Raw genomic sequence first — 18,699 nt, 5'->3', positions numbered from 1 at the left:
GAGTCGAATTTCTATATTATCTAACGTTCCCCTGATAGTCGAAGTAACGATGCTCAAGTTTAGTTGCGTATGCAACAAAAAACTGAAACATCTATTAACAGGTAAACAAATCGGGAGATTAAAGTTAATTTTTTAAGCTAAAAAAAAAAAAGATGTTTCATGAGATCATAAATATATATTAATTTGTTAAAACAGAAATAGCAGGAGTCTGACGCCTAGAATTGTTTTCAAAATAAGTTTTGTTTGCTTCGTAACCTTATTGCATCTTATAAAAAAAAGATATGATTTATGCATAGATATGTTCCACATTTTTTTTAATTTTGCAACATAAACACTGCATATCTACCTCATCCCTTGAAACGCGTGGCGTTATTTCTATATATATATATATATATCTTAACTCTAACCGTCCACTCTTTCAATCCAATATTTTATCAGTAAAAATAGATATCATGTTTAACGTTGGAGAATATTCACGTGTGCCAACATGAGCCTTAGTGTTGAGCATGTTCTAAAATTATTGCAAAATTATCATTCTTTGAAAAACGGCTTCTTCTGATCTGAGGTATCTGTCAACTTGTTTGACGATATATCTGTCTGTAAGGGTTTCTTGGGTTTGGTTCAATTCAAGTTCGTGTCTTCCCGTGCATTTTCGATTTTTGTGATTCATAAATTGAAAATTTAACAATGAATATCTTAATCAGTGGGTTATGGTGTAGTGTGCTTAAACCAATTGAACACCTGTTAGTTGTCTTCATGAGTGTTTTGAATTTAAAATGCAGAATTCAGTTGAAATTAACGTTGAACAAATGCCATGTTATTTTTTTTTATGTACGTGTACGTGCAAAATATGGTTTCTTGAGAAAATATAACAAGATTAAAAGATCAACATTTCCAGCAAGATATACATCTTGAATTTACAACACCGGCATTGCTATTTGAAATTATAGTGGTTTTTTTCAATAATTTTAACTGCAAAACAAGTCCAACGAAAGTTCTGTCTAGGAATTTGTTATTTAAAAAAAAACCACAATTAATTATGTTTTGACTTGTACCAACCTTAATTCAAAATGTCTTAAATTGGAGAAATTCAATAGGTTAGAAACATTTAATTTCCACATTTTGTCATAAGTATGAAACATTTCAAATTTATGGAAATACGATTTTGATGATAACTAATACTCGACAACTATTTATAAAATCAAATCCATCATTCACCGGTAGTGTTTCATCAAAATTAATAAGAAGTTCAACTTTTCCAATTTGGCGGTAATGTTCTTCTTCAACTCCTTAAATTTCTAATGACACAACCCTAATCTATGACAGGCCATCTCTCATTTGCATATATACCTCTTCGGGAGAGACCAAAAATTGACAGCATTGATAATTATCCATTCAAAATTAACGATGACGGTGATCCCATATATAAAGCCAATCGAAGCTTCAACTGTTTTCATAACATTGTATAGGTCTGAAGGTGCCACATCGCTGGATGAAGGTGGGAGATGTGGGACATCGGACAGAGCACGATGAAAAGGCGACTGCACATATCCGCCATGTTGTTTCTTCTACTACTGACCCTCCAAGCTTTATTTGTTTCATGCCAAGGACAGTTCAACTTGCATATGCTGGTAAGTCCGATTTATTTATTTGTTATCAATAGTAAGTGATATTAATACTAAAGAGAAGACGCTTAAACTTGTTGAAAAATTATTCTGATACCTCATAGCGTTTACGAACAGGCCTTGAATTTAGAGTGTACAATATAATCATCAAAGAACATTATGACAGAAGCATTTCTATGTTGCATATCACGCATGTGCATTCCTACCAGCTTTGCTTTGATTGCAACTGTTAGAAACTTTAAAAAACGTCATAATTCAGTTTCAAGTATACAACTTGTGTATCAATAATTTTTTCCCAACTCGTATATATAGGCTTGCAAAGACAAGATGCTTCTTCCTTACCTATTAGATTTAAATTATATGATTTATGAACTTTAAAAAGTTCCAATGATATCAAAGGTGAATAGCTGTAGAAGTTTGACATGAATTCGAAATGAATCTGCCTTGCTTGTGTGTCCGGTTGGTTTGGTTGATTTATGGCAAAAGAGATAGTTTCAACATTCACTGGCATGTTGGCCCGTTGCCATAAAACATGCAATTATCTGTTTCGTGTTACCTTTGAAATTTTATAATTTAAGCCTTTCAATTTTCAAGGAAATATCACTAAGAAAGTTGGCTAAAGACCACAATTTAACATGTATTGAATTTTAAATATTGAAATCTTAAAAAACAGGAAACTATTTGATATTTGGCTTTACGAACATTAAGATACTGCTACATTATGCGATATGAATAGTTTAAGTGAATTACAAAAAAAAAAAAAAAATAACAACAACAACAACAAAATCTACCAAGATGTGGTTTAATAGCAGATAATTTATTTGCATATGTAATTCTTGAAAAAAAATTGTGAAGACATTACATGCAACCTACGTAGACTGTAATACAGTTTTGTTGCCAGTACTGAATGCGCGCTTAAAACAGAAAACGGAAACTGGTGTTACATGTAATCACTAACCACAATACATGGAAATGTTGATCATTTGTAATAAATCACGCTTCGACATGTCATTTACAGTACAGATATGAATCATAATTCGCGCAGAGTGATCCATCAAATATTGGTGCTCATTTTCTTTTTCTTTTCAATTAAACATATCATCGATTATTCAACCTCTGCTGAATTAATTACTTTCATAATTAATTTCCTAGACCGAATGAATAAACGTTTATTTTGACATAAAACAATCAAACACTAATATATTATGTTATTATCATGTTATAAAAACCTTATTATATATTGATGACCTTTTAATTATGCATTTCAGAGACAACATATGAGCTCGGGGCGTACATTTCCTCAACAAATATTGAATAACCGATTTCAAAATTTTAACCCCCAACAACTCCACGGACAAAATCGACCGAACCATGTCCAACAGCGATTTCAGCTGCCGAACATGGCTGCCAACAATACACCAAGACTTCCTATGCAACCAACTTTTCCTGGATCATCCGCGCAAGTGGTGCCACATATTAACAGATCTTGGCAACAAATCCAGCCTCCAAGCGTCCAAAACACTCAAATACAGCAGCCTTCCCAAAGCAGCCCGACTGTACCAAATGCAGGACCAAATCCTCTCGCTGATCCTAACATTGTACAGAGGCAAATTCACGAGTTCAATAGGCTTCAAGTCATGTTGCGGCATATTCAACAACAGAGACAAAGACAGCAACAACAGCAGCAGCAACAACAACAGCAGCAACAAAGACGACAGCAACTGCTTCAACAAATCCAGGCGATCCAAAGAGCAAGGGCCCAGGGAGTCAATCCACAGAATACGGGATCAGGACACGCTTCTAAAATTTCCCAGATGGAAAAAATGATAAGAGACATGATCAAATACAGAGACCAGTTAAAAAAAGAATCAGCTTTCCGACAAAAGACGAGGCAGGTTGAGGCAACAAACGCGTTACAAAGGGAAGATGTTAGGGCTGGTCCATCTATATTGGTCATGGACAAAGAAATGGTTACTGAAATCCCTGTAGTGACGACAAAGAAACCGAATGGAAGTCAGGGACAGAGTATGATTGTTTTTGCAAAAACTGCCAATATCCACTCAAACGTGGAATCACAAACAAATAACGCAGCGGAACAAAAACAGCCGGAGCCTGCAAGACAACCAACTTCTACAACATCAAATCCATTGGTATTACAAAATCAAGGCCAACAGCAACAGCAACAATTTGTAATGCAGCATCAACCTAATAGTATGCCTCAACTTCATTTACCGCCTCTACAAACTGTTCAAGTACCCCAGATCCCTACAGAAGTCGTGAGTGCAACGTTTGGACAGAATTCTCAGAAAAGTCATCATGTCATGCCTTCTCAAAGTCTACCTCCAGCCCCAGGTCACCATCCAACCATTATGAACAACAATCATCAAATTGTACCTCATAAAAATGTTAATCCAGGTCATCCTCACCAAAATAGAGACGCAGCACATATCAACAATCGTATAGTAAACAGCAACCATGGTCAACAACATCAACAAATTCAACCAAACGGCAACCAGGGAAGAGTACAACTTCCAAATAGACCACCTCAAATTCAGTTACCTCCTCTAGGGAATGTGCAACAACAACCTCCTATTGAGCTAAGAACTCCACCACCTCTTGTTCAGTTACCAACACTGAACTTATTGTCAGTGAAAAACCAACAACCAAGGATTCACACTGGCCCACGACCTTCCTCTGCAGGATCAAGCCTTGAACAAGTTCATGTAGGACATCACACATCTGGAAGCCAAATGCCGTCTCATCAAAACAACCATATCCATTCAGTTATAAGCACGGAGCCACCTAGAAAATTGAACCTAGAACGACATCAGTTTCAACACACAACAACTTCAACAACTACTCCACTTCCAGTTCATTTCCAAAAACCAATTTTTAAAAGACAATTCATGAAACGTCCTCCGAGACCAAGACCAGTAGCTACGACCACTACAGTAGCGACAACAACAACAAAATCTACAACAACCCCAGTGCCTTTTTTCCATCATCAGAATCCGTTACCGTATAATCCTAACTCCCATGTTCAGTCAGGAGCCATGAGACAAGAAGTACGAACTGTCCCGCCAGTCGTTACTCCACCACCACAACAATACATTCCTACGACTCTTCCAAATACAACACCAAAACCCTCTCTTAATGACTATTTCAACAGGATGTCTAGGCCAAGACCACAGAAAGTTAGAATCAGTTTTAGAAAACAGAATTCACTTGCTGGAAGTGCAGATATTCCTGTTCAGCAAGTAACAACCCCCGCACCTATTCCAACACAGCCCACAGTGATTCCATTTGTTCCAACGTCACCCAGGTACCAGCCAGAACCAACAACACAGCCTCCAATTGTACCAACACGGCCAACCTATCAACCTGCACCGCAAGGCATTCCAGTGTATCAACAACCAGTAGAACATGTTCCTAATCTTCTTCCCCCTCCTCCTCCGCTGCCAACAGTACAGCAAGTGCAAAATTACCAGACGAATTATAATCATCACCCTCTACCTGCACGGCTTCATGTATCAACAGAACCGAGTATTCAATATTACACAACTACAAGTACCGCTCCACATCATCAGAGAATAAATCATCACGGTGGACAAACAATGCCTCCTCTACATCCGATTCCCAACTTTAACAAGAATCAGAATGCACAGCCTAATGCCAATAGATATGTTCAACCAGCAACGACTACTCAAGCTACCACACTTCATTTAAGCCACTTGCAGAAATGGGAGGCTGAAATGAAAATTAATACACGTCAAACAAATTCACAATCTAGTCAAGGCAACAAAGGTGTTCCTATACATCACGGAGTGACAACAACAACAACTACAGAAAGACCTCGTTTTAATCATCCTACCCCACAACGCACAGACAACCCACTTGCAAAGTTATTGAAGCTGTTACAACGGAAAAGGTCATCCATTAAGTTTGCAACAGATCGGCAGAACCATCAACGCAATTCAGGAAATGAACAACGAAACATGCCAGTAACAACCACTGAAAGACCTTTAGAGCACAGATCATTCCAACATACACAACGCAATAGACAGTTAAAAAGAAATAATTTTGGACAAGTGCCGAGACCAACACAGACTCCTCAAACAAGCCCATGGTCTAGCAATAGACTCCCGACAGCTGATCCGACCGCTTCAACAAATATGCAGACAGCTAGGAATAATTTCCGGCGCTTTGATGTTTCACCTTTCTCTACAAGACTCCCGGTGAATAACCGTAATTCTCGTATACATCCAACAAGTATCCCTTCAATCCAAAGAGCGGCTAACTCAAATAGGCATAGGCAACCGCCTGCTTTAACAAACACAAGAAATAGAAATATTCCACAAAGACGACAGCCATTTCGAAACGCCGCCAAAGAAGTGAATCAAAGAAAGAAAACTAACACCAAACCAGCTGGTCCTGTAAATCCTGCTCAACTTTTGATTGCGGCACTAATACAAGCTCTTCAGAGTGGAAATTTATTGAAACAGCTTCAAAAACACCAACAAAGCCAACAACAGTCGATGCATCAACCAATCCATGAACATCAACCAGTTGAGGAAAATCACTTCCAACCACCACCTCCTCCCCACAATCAGCCAGTTGAACAACAGCAAGAACTTACGTTAAATATAAAAGAACAAAACCAAGTTGATGTGCCGTATCACCATACGCAAGAAAACCATGTACAGCAACATGCATTCCAGCCACACACTGAGAGACATCAACACTTTGGAAATGGAAACCAAAACAGTAATCACCACGAAATTATACGATATAATACAAAGCCACAAAAGAAGGCGCCAAAAGATATGCCTGATCTGAGTATGTTACAGGATCAGGATGTTCAGTTCACTGATGTGAACACAGGCTTTGGCGGAGAGTCCCCACCTCCGGTCATTATTCAAAGAATACCTAAAAATTCACGATCAAGGTCTAACGGTAATTCAAACAGTGTTTCGTATGAATTCCCAACAATGGCTCTTCATGAGAACAGCGCAGTTGTTATAGATACATCAAACGGAGATAGTGATGATACAAATTCAACATCCGATAAAATAAGTTCAAATTTTACTGATGATGATGAAGTCGCTCTTCCTAAACTTTCCACCATATTTGCAAGTAAAACGACTGCGAAAGCAGTAGTGTATTCAACAACTACCATTCCAACCACAAATACTAACAAGATCGATCTTTCAAAATCAGATTCCGATATGAAGGAAGACATAAATGAAGTAAAAGGTAGTGAAAAGATTGACACTGTATTGGTAGATGATTATAAGAATGGAAAAGTTGACAAGCAAAAAAATTTGGTATTGCCAAGTTTTTCGCCATTCAACCTAGATTATGAATCAACTGACCTTAGTACACCCCCACCACTTTTCGAAATAAAGAAATCTATTCCGTCGCCCAGTACAATCGATGACAATGAATCACGTAAGAAGAATGATAGAGATGATATGACAACGACTACCGGTCCGTCAATGTATTCCACAACGACGACGCCAAAACCTTCAACGATCAAACTGGAAATGTCAACAATGTCAACAACTTCAACAAGTTCGCCGGCGACAACAACAAATTATTTAAGAACCAAAGAAACTGAATCAACAACAAGTAACAATCAAGAAATTCTTAAGTCTAATACCCCTGAGGGAGAGGAGATAAATCAAAACTTACAGACATCTACGACATCTTCGACTACCACTGCAAATGTTCAAACAGTTCCGACAACAACCACTACACAATCAACCAGTTTTCGTATAACATCACCAATATCAACATCCTCTACCTCTAAACCTATAAAGTCAACCACTCTCGGTGTGATTTTATCGACAACAGACGCACCTGTTACAACAAAGTCGAACACACCAACTCCAACGACAACTTTGGAAGCAATGACAACAAAGCCATTTGAAATATCAACAAAACCCACAACCCTTTCTGGAACAAAGATTGAATCTACAACTTCGCCAATTCCTGATTTGAAAATACAACAAGAAGATGCTCAAACACCTTTCAGTTTGGTGTCGTTACACGTAAAAGCTTCAAAATCGAATTTAGAAAGAAATGACGAAAACGAATACAATGCAAAACTTTCGATCACAACAACCCCAACATCTAAGCCTACAGCAAGACCTGTTATCCAAACCACACCAGCTCCAGTTAAGACAACTACTGTAAATAGAGCATTTGATAACATGAATACAATGCCTTTTTTCTTCACAACTGTCGACTACCGTGAATTGTATCCTGAATTGTTTGGTTTAAGGCCGCTCATGGTTGCACCTGTCGAAACCACAACTACACCTCGCCAGACAACAACTACACCGCAAAGAACAACAACTACCTTCTCTACTACAACTACACCAACGACCACTTCCTTTAGGACAACAACAGTGAAACCATTGGTGACCGAAACAACAACTTTGAGTACAACTTCAACAACAGGAAAACCAATAACTACGACAACTACAACAAAGAAACCAATAACGATAACAACCACAACAACAAAACCAATAACGACAACAACACCGTTACCAGTTACTCTTCCAAAATGGATCAGAGAAACAACACAGTATACAACGGCTATGTCACCATTTACGTTTCCAACAACAATTGACTACAGAGATATATTTGCGGAAATGTTTGGAAGAAAACCAGTACCAAGCATCTATGGAACACAAGAGGCCGCGCTGGAGAAATTGATGATTCCCGATACAACAAAGCCTATCGTTGCCACAACTCCACAACCAGCTGTCCAGAGAACTGCCTTTGTTGGAATGTCTCTAGAGAACTCCAGGCATCACAGACCAGGACAAAACATTTCACCAACCGTTTTGACCTATGGGTCTAATAATGTCGAAATTGGGATACCAAAAGGACCTCAATTTACCAAAACCGTCGTGAAATCTCCTCAGTTTATAGTTTCCAGTAATCTGAATGGTGGCCATAAACTAGCACCACCATCTTTTCATTCAACAACACCCCGTAGTAGTAGAGTGTTAGGTCGGGATATCGTCGTGAAAACGACAGCTCAAAGTTTTACGGCGAACCACATCTCAGAAACAACACAAGTGATAAACCAACCTGTAAACCATATAACAGATTTCGTCCAAGATACCAAGGCAGGGTCCTTGTCCCAACAAAGTGTTATTCGGGAACAACAGAATACCAATAGTAATTTTAACAACGATATTTCACAAAATGCCGGGTCGCAAGGGCAACATTTCGATGTTGTTGATATTCCGTATGATCCCCGTTCTGACCGTGCGGCTACTTTGCTTTCGGGAAACAATCTTCCTCAGCAATACGGGGAAGAACCGAAAGTAGCAAGCACCAACCTTCCAACAATTCAACAGGAGCAACAGAATTCGGCGTTTGCTGAGCCTGAAAACATCATTGATTTAAACGCGTTTAGTACAGGATCTCTTTCAGCAAACCCGAATGGTGGCGGTGTTCCATCACCTTCCAATGCACAAAGCGGTGTCGTCGATGTTTCTACCCAACTTGATTCGCTCCTGAGTGCTTTGGGAAGTGACATCATGATCCACGAGCAAAAGAGCAATGATGGACACGTCCAGTATAAAATACATGGCGGGCATAAGGACCTTCCAGCTTTCGTTCTCAGAACTGGCTACAAATGGGCCGAAACATTTGGATAAAGACATTTTAATTTATTTCTCATTGCGAATCATGTTCATTGTCAATCAATATTTCATTTCTTCATTATTATTTATTACTTTCATTTTCCCATTTCACATACATGCATCAAATGTCATAGCATTTTTGGATGAAACCATTATGATGTATTTAGTTCCATGATCCAAAAATGACACTTAGATTCTAGTCTGTGATATTAGATCATCTGGTCTTCATTTACCATTATTAGTTATTGTTATGAAATCCAACAACTGTTATCTCTTGAATAAACTATAAAAAAAACTCTAACAACTCTTGGGTGTTTTTTTTTTACATTATAAATGTAGTGTCATAATCGGATAGCTGCAGTATACTCTGTTGTTAACCAGCATTATAATGACCGCAGATCAATAATTTGATCAACTAATGACTAATTACATTATTACTAGGTAATGAAAATGCGCAAAGGCAACGACGAGAAAAAGGTTGGATGAGATTAGTAATTCATATCAAGTGGTACTACATAATGTACTACATATTGAAAATATTTTACAGTCAAAACTATACAGTATTACTATTAATAACCGTATACATATAAGGACACTTATTTTCCTTTGCTGTTGTCATTAACAATTTATCTCAAACCATATAAACCAAGCAATTTTTTTCAATTGTCAGATTCATTTGTCAAGCACTTGTCAAACATTTAGCGCAGTTCTCTCGAGCTTATGAACTTTCATAGCGCCTTATCATTAGAACATAAATACAGTGAAAGCTTGTGTTTTCCTACATTATAATAAAAAAATACAAAAAATGTATACAAGTGCAAACTTTAAGTTGTTTTACACAAGTTAGGAAAAAAACCTTTTATCTTCTGTATCGATACATAATGCTTGAATAGAGCCGCGTTTACATATAACGTAAAATTAAAAAAAATATGTTAAGTATGTTGCAGCCACGTTTCATCGTTCCTTGAACAGTAATCACCTCACGGAACGTTCATGGTCTTTCGTGTTTGAATATTGATTTGGAACGTGATTTATAATTTACATTGTATGTACGGGACGGCCACGGCACATAGACATCAGACAGACAGGCGACAATAGCCCCGACCTTTGACCTAGATCTTAAAAAACGGCGTGGAATCGAAAGACAGGACATGCATGAGTCTAAAATAAAAAGAGGATATATCACCCCCCCCCCTTTAGACATGTTACTTTTAGTAACATGTTACTTTTTTTCAAATAATATATATACAAGTTCCTGAAAATAGGCCATACAACCTCAAACAGTAAAACAAAATTTACCCTCCCCTCATTTAGATATACGAAATGCTAGCGATAAATAATTTAAAATGTAAAACTAGACTGTTTAATTGAAAAAGGTTTCTCTCAAAAAGACAAAAGGTAAGGATAAATATCCTTAAATTATAACACGACATTTTAATTAAATATCAAAGGGCTGGGATTCGAATTCCGACACTGCGTAGCGCACTGTTGAACCTAGTATTTAGTATGCTCTTGCTCCACCTGTTCGATTTTCCAGTCATTTTTTTAATAATTCAATTACTTTTGATGGCGACGGCCTGTCTGCCGATCAAGCTGTTAAATGTTTATGTTAACCTTGAAAGTTCACGGCGACGAACAGATCGAATTTTAAAAATGTGCCCCTGAACTTTTGCATTCTTAAGTGTTTATTTTACACCATCTTCTTTTTCCTTCTTTCTATCCATTTTCTCTCTTTCTGTCTTGTTTATCGTCTTTTTTATTCATTTTTCTTTCTTTCTTTTGTTCTTTTGTTCTTTCTTCTTTCCATGTTTCTTTATTTGTGTATTGCTGTTCTTTTCATCTCACTGTTGCATGTACAGTCTGAACATGTATACATTATATTTTTTTTTCTTTTTTGGTTAAATCAGTGTGATTAACTTTTAATCTCACAAATATTATAAAATAATTTACTTGTACATGTAATTGCTAGAAAAATAAAAAAAAAATAAAAGAACTAAAATGTGTTTGTCCATAAGCAATATGCTTTTCTTTTTTACCGCGATGCAGCATGCGTGAAATATTTTTTTTTATTCATTGGGGGGGGGGGGGGGTGGGTCCTGGTAGAATAATGTTGTGTGTAAGGGGGGGGGGGGGTATCCGATGCCTATATTTGGTACATTTATTATGTAAATTTAATTCAAGATCATTTTTTTACGAGGATCCCTCCCCTTTTAGATTTGCGAAAACCGTTCAGGACCGTTATTCCAGCTTCAAATTTGATAGTATAACCAGTGTAGGGAATTTATTACGATATACGCATACTGCAAAGTAAATGTATAATGCGGGGGAAAATGTAAATTTTGAAAGCTTATGGGTTACAAAGTCTCAGCCAAACAATAAAACATAGGCCGTGTCTTTATGGTTAGTTGCCATACTGTTTACACTGTTTAAACATTAATCTTTAATTTTTGTAGCTTAAAAAAAACGAAGTTACCAATATGCATTTTTATTTATTAATTATACTTTTCATGATTGTATCTAATTTGATACAAAAATAGTTAATTATATTAGCATTTTAAAAATTCAAGTTTTGCAGAGGTTCATTTCATAACAAGAAATTATTAGTCCCCTACCGGTTTTCACCGGAGGGGACTATAGCTTTCCTTTGCGTCCGTCAGTCCGTCTGTCTGTCTGTCTGTCCTCTGTCTGTCTGTCCCACTTCAGTTTTTCACACTTTTTTTCTTTATGCGTTTGAGGTATAATATGAAAATTGCTGAACAGCTTCAGAACGTCAAACTACAGATCAAGTTTACAGTTTTGTAGCGTCTGGTTGACATATTTTCGAGAAAATTAATTTTTTTTATATTCCATTCTTTTAATGTTTGGGTTTGTCATCGGGTTCGGTGTGTATTGAATAAACGAGGAAAGTATGTGGTCAGTAATAATATCGTGCATTACTTGTACTATTCTTTTTATTGTTTCTAACAAACAAATAAATTCTGTAAAATAGTGTCAAGCATTGTGTTCTAATCTAAATTTAATTGACAAGTTTTTTTGTATTATTGTCCTTTCTGACATATATTATTTTTCAAATAATATCTGCAATATGAATACATGTCAGAAAGGACATTATTAAAATCGGGTTCGTTATCGGGCTGGTCTGTTGATTTGAGGTACAGAAGACGGTAAGAAATGGTATTCTGCACAACAGTGCATCGTTTTCACAAACTTCTACAAACCGGTAGGGGACGTGTATTGCTTATGCAATACTTTCAGAATGCTTCTTATTATAAAAAGAAACACAGATGACGCCTAGCGTTCTACTGAAAATGGGTTAATGTACTTCAGTCCTTGAGAGGAAATGTGCGTAAATTTCATACACGTAATGAGAAGATGAGAACGGATGTCGTAAATTATATTTATTTCTGTCGGAAAACAACTCTTCCGGTGGCCTAGTTAGTAACTAATTCATTAAATCAAATGTAATTAAAAGGACTGGGTCATATAGTCTCCGGTGTTAGTTAAAGGGGTTACTGCCCGACACCACTAGACTGATTAGGAAGTATGCCGATCGTGTTTTCGTCGTCTTTCATCTCAATCAGTGACATTAGGGGAGGTCATTTTTACATGTTTCATCCAATTTAACCTATATTTGTTGTTGTCTGTCTAATTCGGCGACGGAGTATCAAAAACCCGGTCATAATAAGTTTCAATTTGCTGACTAAATAATCCATTTTAATTTATATTAAAAAATGAATCACAGTATGTAATTAATTGTGAAGTGATTGTATTCAGTGCCCAAATCAATTACTTTAAGATCATTAATCAAATCAAGAAAAAAAAAGGAAACAGTTAGACCTACGTAAGATTGCTGAGTTTAACGAAAGCGAAGGATTTTTATTAATTGTGAAGTTAATTGTAATTTCCACGACAAGGTGTAAAGTTACTGGGGTTTTTTTAAGGCGACTGAAATAATTGTATCACATTATGTCATTGTTTTAAAAAAAGCGGATCCCAATTAAAAGAGAATACGGAATAAATGTGTCAGTTTCATTTGTTTTATTCTAAGAAAAAAAAGAAAAGGCTAAAAAAATAAAAGGAAGAAATTGTACTGCCCACAAACTAAAATATACATTTTTGCAGGATTATATAAAAAGAAAAAAAAAATAGATGATAATAAATGATAATAAAAGATAAACTCTAGTTTGTATTCTTTGTAGTGAATTCAGAATTAATTATGAAATATGAAATATTTTTATCAGACTCCATTTTGTTATAGAAAAAAAAGAATCCAATTGATAGTCCAACTACCAATTAATCAATTTTTTTTAAAGATTGTAGATATATGATACCTTTCTCAAATTTGTGAAAGCTGAAATAACAACCCCCTTCTCTCTCTCTCTCTCTCTCTCTCTCTCTCTCTCTCTCTCTCTCTCTCTGAGATAAAAGAACCCTAAAACAATCAGAAAAAAATCGATGTATTGCGATTAATGCAAAAATATTATGGATTTATTCCGCAAAATTCCCTTCTTTTTTTACTTAATGCATATTAAATTCTTCGATTATCATATATTTTATACTTTTACAAAAACGATCACTTGTACATTTTATCTGTATGATCATAATGAAAATTCCAGCCGATAGATCAATCAAGGACTCATGAGGTTTTGTAACAGCAGAAAATTTAGTCACTGAAATCGTGCAATTATTAAAGATTGAAGAGGCGCGTCGTTGATTTTATTATATCTGATTCATAACAAATCAATAAATAGTTCAAATAAATCAATAGAAAATGTCAAGGTTTGTGGTGAAAAACAAAACAAACGTAGAGTATATTAAGCTATAATTATCAAGGAAAGTTTGACGACAAAGTAGAAACCTTTCATTCGGACGTGACGTGACATTGTAGGACCCACAAACCCTCATTCAAGTTCACCGGTCAACATGTATTTTGAGTAGAGCGACACGGCGTATAAATGACTAATTTGGAAAAGCATCAGGGTTTAACCCTTTTTTTTTCGTTTTATTTATTTCAGTCTCAACACCATTGTGCAATGATACACAGAGATTGTAATTTCACTATACTCGTATATGAACATATGCACCTATAAAACAGCTTTGACATCTGCAAAAAAGGTACTCCAATGAACTTTGCCGACAGCTCCTATGTATAACAAAAATTCCCAAGTGAGCACGATTTTCTTTGTTGTTTTTATATGATGCACGTGTTGATAAAAAAAAAAAATTGCTTTTGCAACACACGTTATCACATAAAGGATAAATGCAAGAAAAATGTTGAAGGTAAAAACATAAAGGAGCAAATAAAAAACGTAAATTTATTGTTTTCCCCAGATATGACACGTTTTCATTAAAAGAACATAAAAATCATCATTAAAAAAATTGACAACCATGTTTCATTTAATTAGCACCGTAGTTAGAATTCAATATAAGGAAAGAACAAGCCGGTTCCAATTAACAAGAATATTAATGAACTTATTCTGCTTCATCATGTTTCAATCAGGACTTGATGCATTAGGTTTAACTTTTTTATTTCTATGTTCCAATTAAATGCACTACTTAACTAAATTAACATCTATAAGAAATATAACAAATCAAACCATTATGTTTAACGAAAGGTTTGACATTGCTTTGATGCAGATTAATGAAAACCCCTGATAATTTACTATTTGTACTGTATATGCACTTGAAATTATGGGGATACGCAATTGTAGTTCTGACAATTATTTGAATCATAAATTTCAGATATAAAACCGACACATAATAAGAAACAATAGTTACATGAAAAGGGAAAAATGATTTAAAAATGCAATCCATGTATATTTAGTCAAGGGAATTTAAGGTGACGCATAATATAACGAACTGCCAAGATAAATAATAAAATCAAGTACCATTTTATAAACTTTTTCTTTCACCTTACAGAGTAGCGCAATGGATGAGAACCTTAACTACGATTCTGTCAGTCATGAGTTCGATTCTCATTGGAGCTTTTATAACTTTTGCCTTAAGAAGATCAATTAAGACATATTTTTGGGTAAAAATTGAAAACGGTGAACGTATTTTAATCTCTTTTATCTGCATTAATATTGACAGAAGCCCAATATCACATATAGATCTAATTAGATTCCAACTGCTGTATTATTTGTTCAGTTTGTGAATTTAATATTTAGACAAACACATTCGTCTTTACAAATTATTACGAATTTCAGTCATTTTAACTGGTGCGATGAATCGTTTAAATCCCTAAAAAAATATGAACAAGGAATCAAAAACCCCAAAAATACAATATATAAATAACTGAATTCGTTAACAATAAAAATATTGCCGTATAAGGATTTTGTTGGTCGCCGAACTAATTGTCACATTCAGCGCTTCAAACTTTCCGCATACATAAAAAGGCTTTAAGCTGATTTATCTAGTATTTGACATGTTTGAACGTTCTCCCATAATGTCGTAGGACCATACGCTGGAATTCATTTGTTTTATTCTGACGCAGCCCCCATGGACGTTAAGTAGTTTATACCATACGTGATGAATGTTTTTCCTGGGCCATTTGTATGCCTGTATCCAAGGAATGTATAAGTATAAAGCGGTGTTAAGGGTCACATCTTGAAAGTTTTACGTCTCGTCGTTTGATTTTAATGGGCAAGGAACATCTTCGTTTGGAGAATATTCTGGGTCACGATAACACAGTTTGATTATTTGATGAGGATGAACTTCTTTACATTCATTCCTGAAAAAAAAATAGAAAAGGATATAGTATAACATTCATAATCATTATTTTAGTATATTTTCTGGTAATAGTTTTTCACAATCGAACACCTACATACAATGTATAAAGACCCATAAATGTACAAACAAGTGTACGAATTCTACAACTAGCAATCAACTCCCTACCTCCCTAGCTTCTCGACTGATTTTTAAGTGTGTGTGTGTGTGTGGGGGGGGGGGGGGGGTTGCTTTCCCCCTTTTGTTTTTTTTTATGTGTATCTAATGAGTTATCCATATAATGACATAACTGGGCGGGAATTGAGTAGAAAGATGTGAAAACAAATTGCATTATTTGCCTATTTCCCATAGCAACAAAAACTGATAAGTACATGAACAAGAACCTACTTGAAATAAAACACTTACCCCAAACGGAAGAATTTGTTAACCTCAGTGACCTCACCTGCTGACGAGGCAACATTGTCAAAGGAAATAAAAATATGCAAATGATAAGGACCCGTCCATTTTCAGCCAGAAACCTGTGTTTTAGTGTGAAGGGGCAGCTTTACACCGGTACGATTTTTCTTTAATATTCATATAAATATTTACACATCTGTCGAACGTGTCAATCGCCATCCACAGCGTGGGAACATGACGCAGCTTGTGACGTCAGCAAAGAAACCATCATAGTGGTACCGGGGTCAGATTGCTGATCCCGGGGGTCAAAGGTTATTTTTTATTGATCATAATTAGTGACTATGACATGGAAATCAATCACAGATATTGACAAATCACACAGGGTTCATGAATGGAAGATGATATAAGCAGTTGTATGGTGTGAATGGAGAACTCTCTCTCTCTCTCTCTTTCTATTTCTCTTTCTCTCTTTCTCTTTCTCTCTCTCTCTCTCTCTCTCTCTCTCTCTCTCTCTCTCTCTCTCTCTCTCTCTCTCTCTCTCTCTGAGAAACGTGTATCAAACATTTTATTTCGTTTGTTTAAAATAAAGAAAAAAAACCCCGAAATAATAATATTGATGAATGTTTTGATATGTATAATTTGATGTAATTGTATAGTACAGTGCTTAAAATTAAACTTATTTAATTAACTTTATTATGTATTAAACGCTATACAGATGAACACACGTGTGTTAAATGTGTTTAATAAAAAAAGAAAGAAAAAATTTGAAACTTGCTTTAGTCTGGTCCTGATTTTTAAAAAAAGCCTCTAGGGATACCTTTAAACAGCAAATAGTTTTCATTTGATCTAGCATGGGTTTTATCATAAAGTATGCTGAATCTATTTATTTACCAAAAAAAAAAAATAAAAAAAAAAAATATATATATATATATATATATATATATATATATATATATATATATATATATATATATATATATATATATATATATATATATTAAACAATAACGCAAAAGAACACTGCTGCACATAACTTAAATTATATTTTTTTTATAAGTGGGATAAACATATTTGAATGTTCGACAATAAAAACAGAACAAATAAAGTTAAATGAAACGCAATAATTGTGCTTCTTTCAAGATCATTAGTTAAAAGTTTTTATATTGTCGGGAGGCCTTGCCCTTCCTCTTAAACAAAGGTTTTTATAAGGCATTTAACAAAATATCTCACATTATAAGGTTCATCCGACAAAAGTAAAATCTTTTAAAACTGATATGTAGAATGGCAATGGATAAAACTTGTATTCGCGGATTCATATTTCCCCCCCAAGGGGCACTAGGGGTAATTCTGTTTGCCCGATGGGGGGGGGGGGGGGGGTGTTCCGAGGTCTATTTTCAGAAACTTTACTATGGGAATTAAATAAGTTTGGATTTCATTTTCCAAGGGGGTCTAAACAATGACAATTACAAGGACTCGTTTCCATATATTTCTTTTTATTTTGATTTTGGTTTAAGATCTAAGGATCTTTCGAATCCAGGTCTGGAATTAATTTTAATATTTACTTGCTTTTGAAACTTCTGTGAAACACGAAATTGTCCAAACACAGTTTTACTTTTAAGTTTAAATTCGCGTGGTGCAGCCAAAACAAATCTTTTAATATAGTGCGTTACAGTCAGGGCACTTACGTGTAAAAACAACCACCAATAAATAAATACATAAATGAATTTTATAATAAAATAACAAATAAATCAGAAAATAAATATATTAACAATAAAAGAAACACAATCCATTGATGATTTTTATAACAACTGATAGAAAATGTGAATGTCTTCTTACCAAGTTGATTTTGCGTTGAGAAAATTAATACAACACATGTAATGGTTTGTTCATGTGCTAAAAGTGCTTAAAAATTTGTAATTTTTTTTCTCATCATTTCATCTGTCATTATCACAACAAATGTGACTTGAATCAAATCTAAGCATAGCAACGCTTTGTAAAAAAAAAAAAAGCATTTAAAGATATTGTTTTCAACAATCTTGTGTTGTAGTTATGCAAGGTTAACTCGGTTTTTCTACTTGTGTGATACGATTTATTAAGTAATTTCTGACATGCAGTGCAGTGTTGTAGAGAATTAAATTTCCTGCATTCCCAATTGTGGTTTTGTTTTCGGAGAATCATTAGCTTCTATTTTTTTTTAAAATGCAAAAACAGGTTTAGATTCCCGGTGTGCAAAAGTGAAATTAAAAGCAAACGATTTACACGTGTTATAGTTTCGCGAATGGCTATGCGTC

The 18,699-nt window shown here is 35.2% G+C and overlaps 1 protein-coding gene across 1 annotated transcript; it reads left to right on the top strand.

The window, feature by feature from the left end:
* The first annotated feature begins 1,425 nt into the window (after positions 1–1,425).
* Positions 1,426–9,542, top strand: LOC136270129 (mucin-2-like). Its single transcript, XM_066066721.1, has 2 exons — positions 1,426–1,631; positions 2,894–9,542. The coding sequence occupies exons 1-2, from the start codon at positions 1,506–1,508 to the stop codon at positions 9,299–9,301; spliced, it is 6,534 nt and encodes a 2,177-aa protein (XP_065922793.1). The 5' UTR covers positions 1,426–1,505; the 3' UTR covers positions 9,302–9,542.
* Positions 9,543–18,699: the final 9,157 nt, after the last annotated feature.

The sequence above is a fragment of the Magallana gigas genome, chromosome 1 (assembly GCF_963853765.1).
Source record: "Magallana gigas chromosome 1, xbMagGiga1.1, whole genome shotgun sequence".
NCBI classification, from domain to species: Eukaryota; Metazoa; Mollusca; class Bivalvia; order Ostreida; family Ostreidae; genus Magallana; species Magallana gigas.
This window is presented reverse-complemented; position numbering and strand designations above follow the sequence as displayed.

What these genes read in the sequence shown, in the direction of transcription:
- LOC136270129 (XM_066066721.1), top strand. Translation starts at nt 1,506, where the DNA reads ATGTGGGACATCGGACAGAGCACGATGAAAAGGCGACTGCACATATCC. An exon ending in AGTTCAACTTGCATATGCTG is followed by an intron (nt 1,632 to 2,893) that starts GTAAGTCCGATT and finishes TATGCATTTCAG; the next exon opens with AGACAACATATGAGCTCGGG.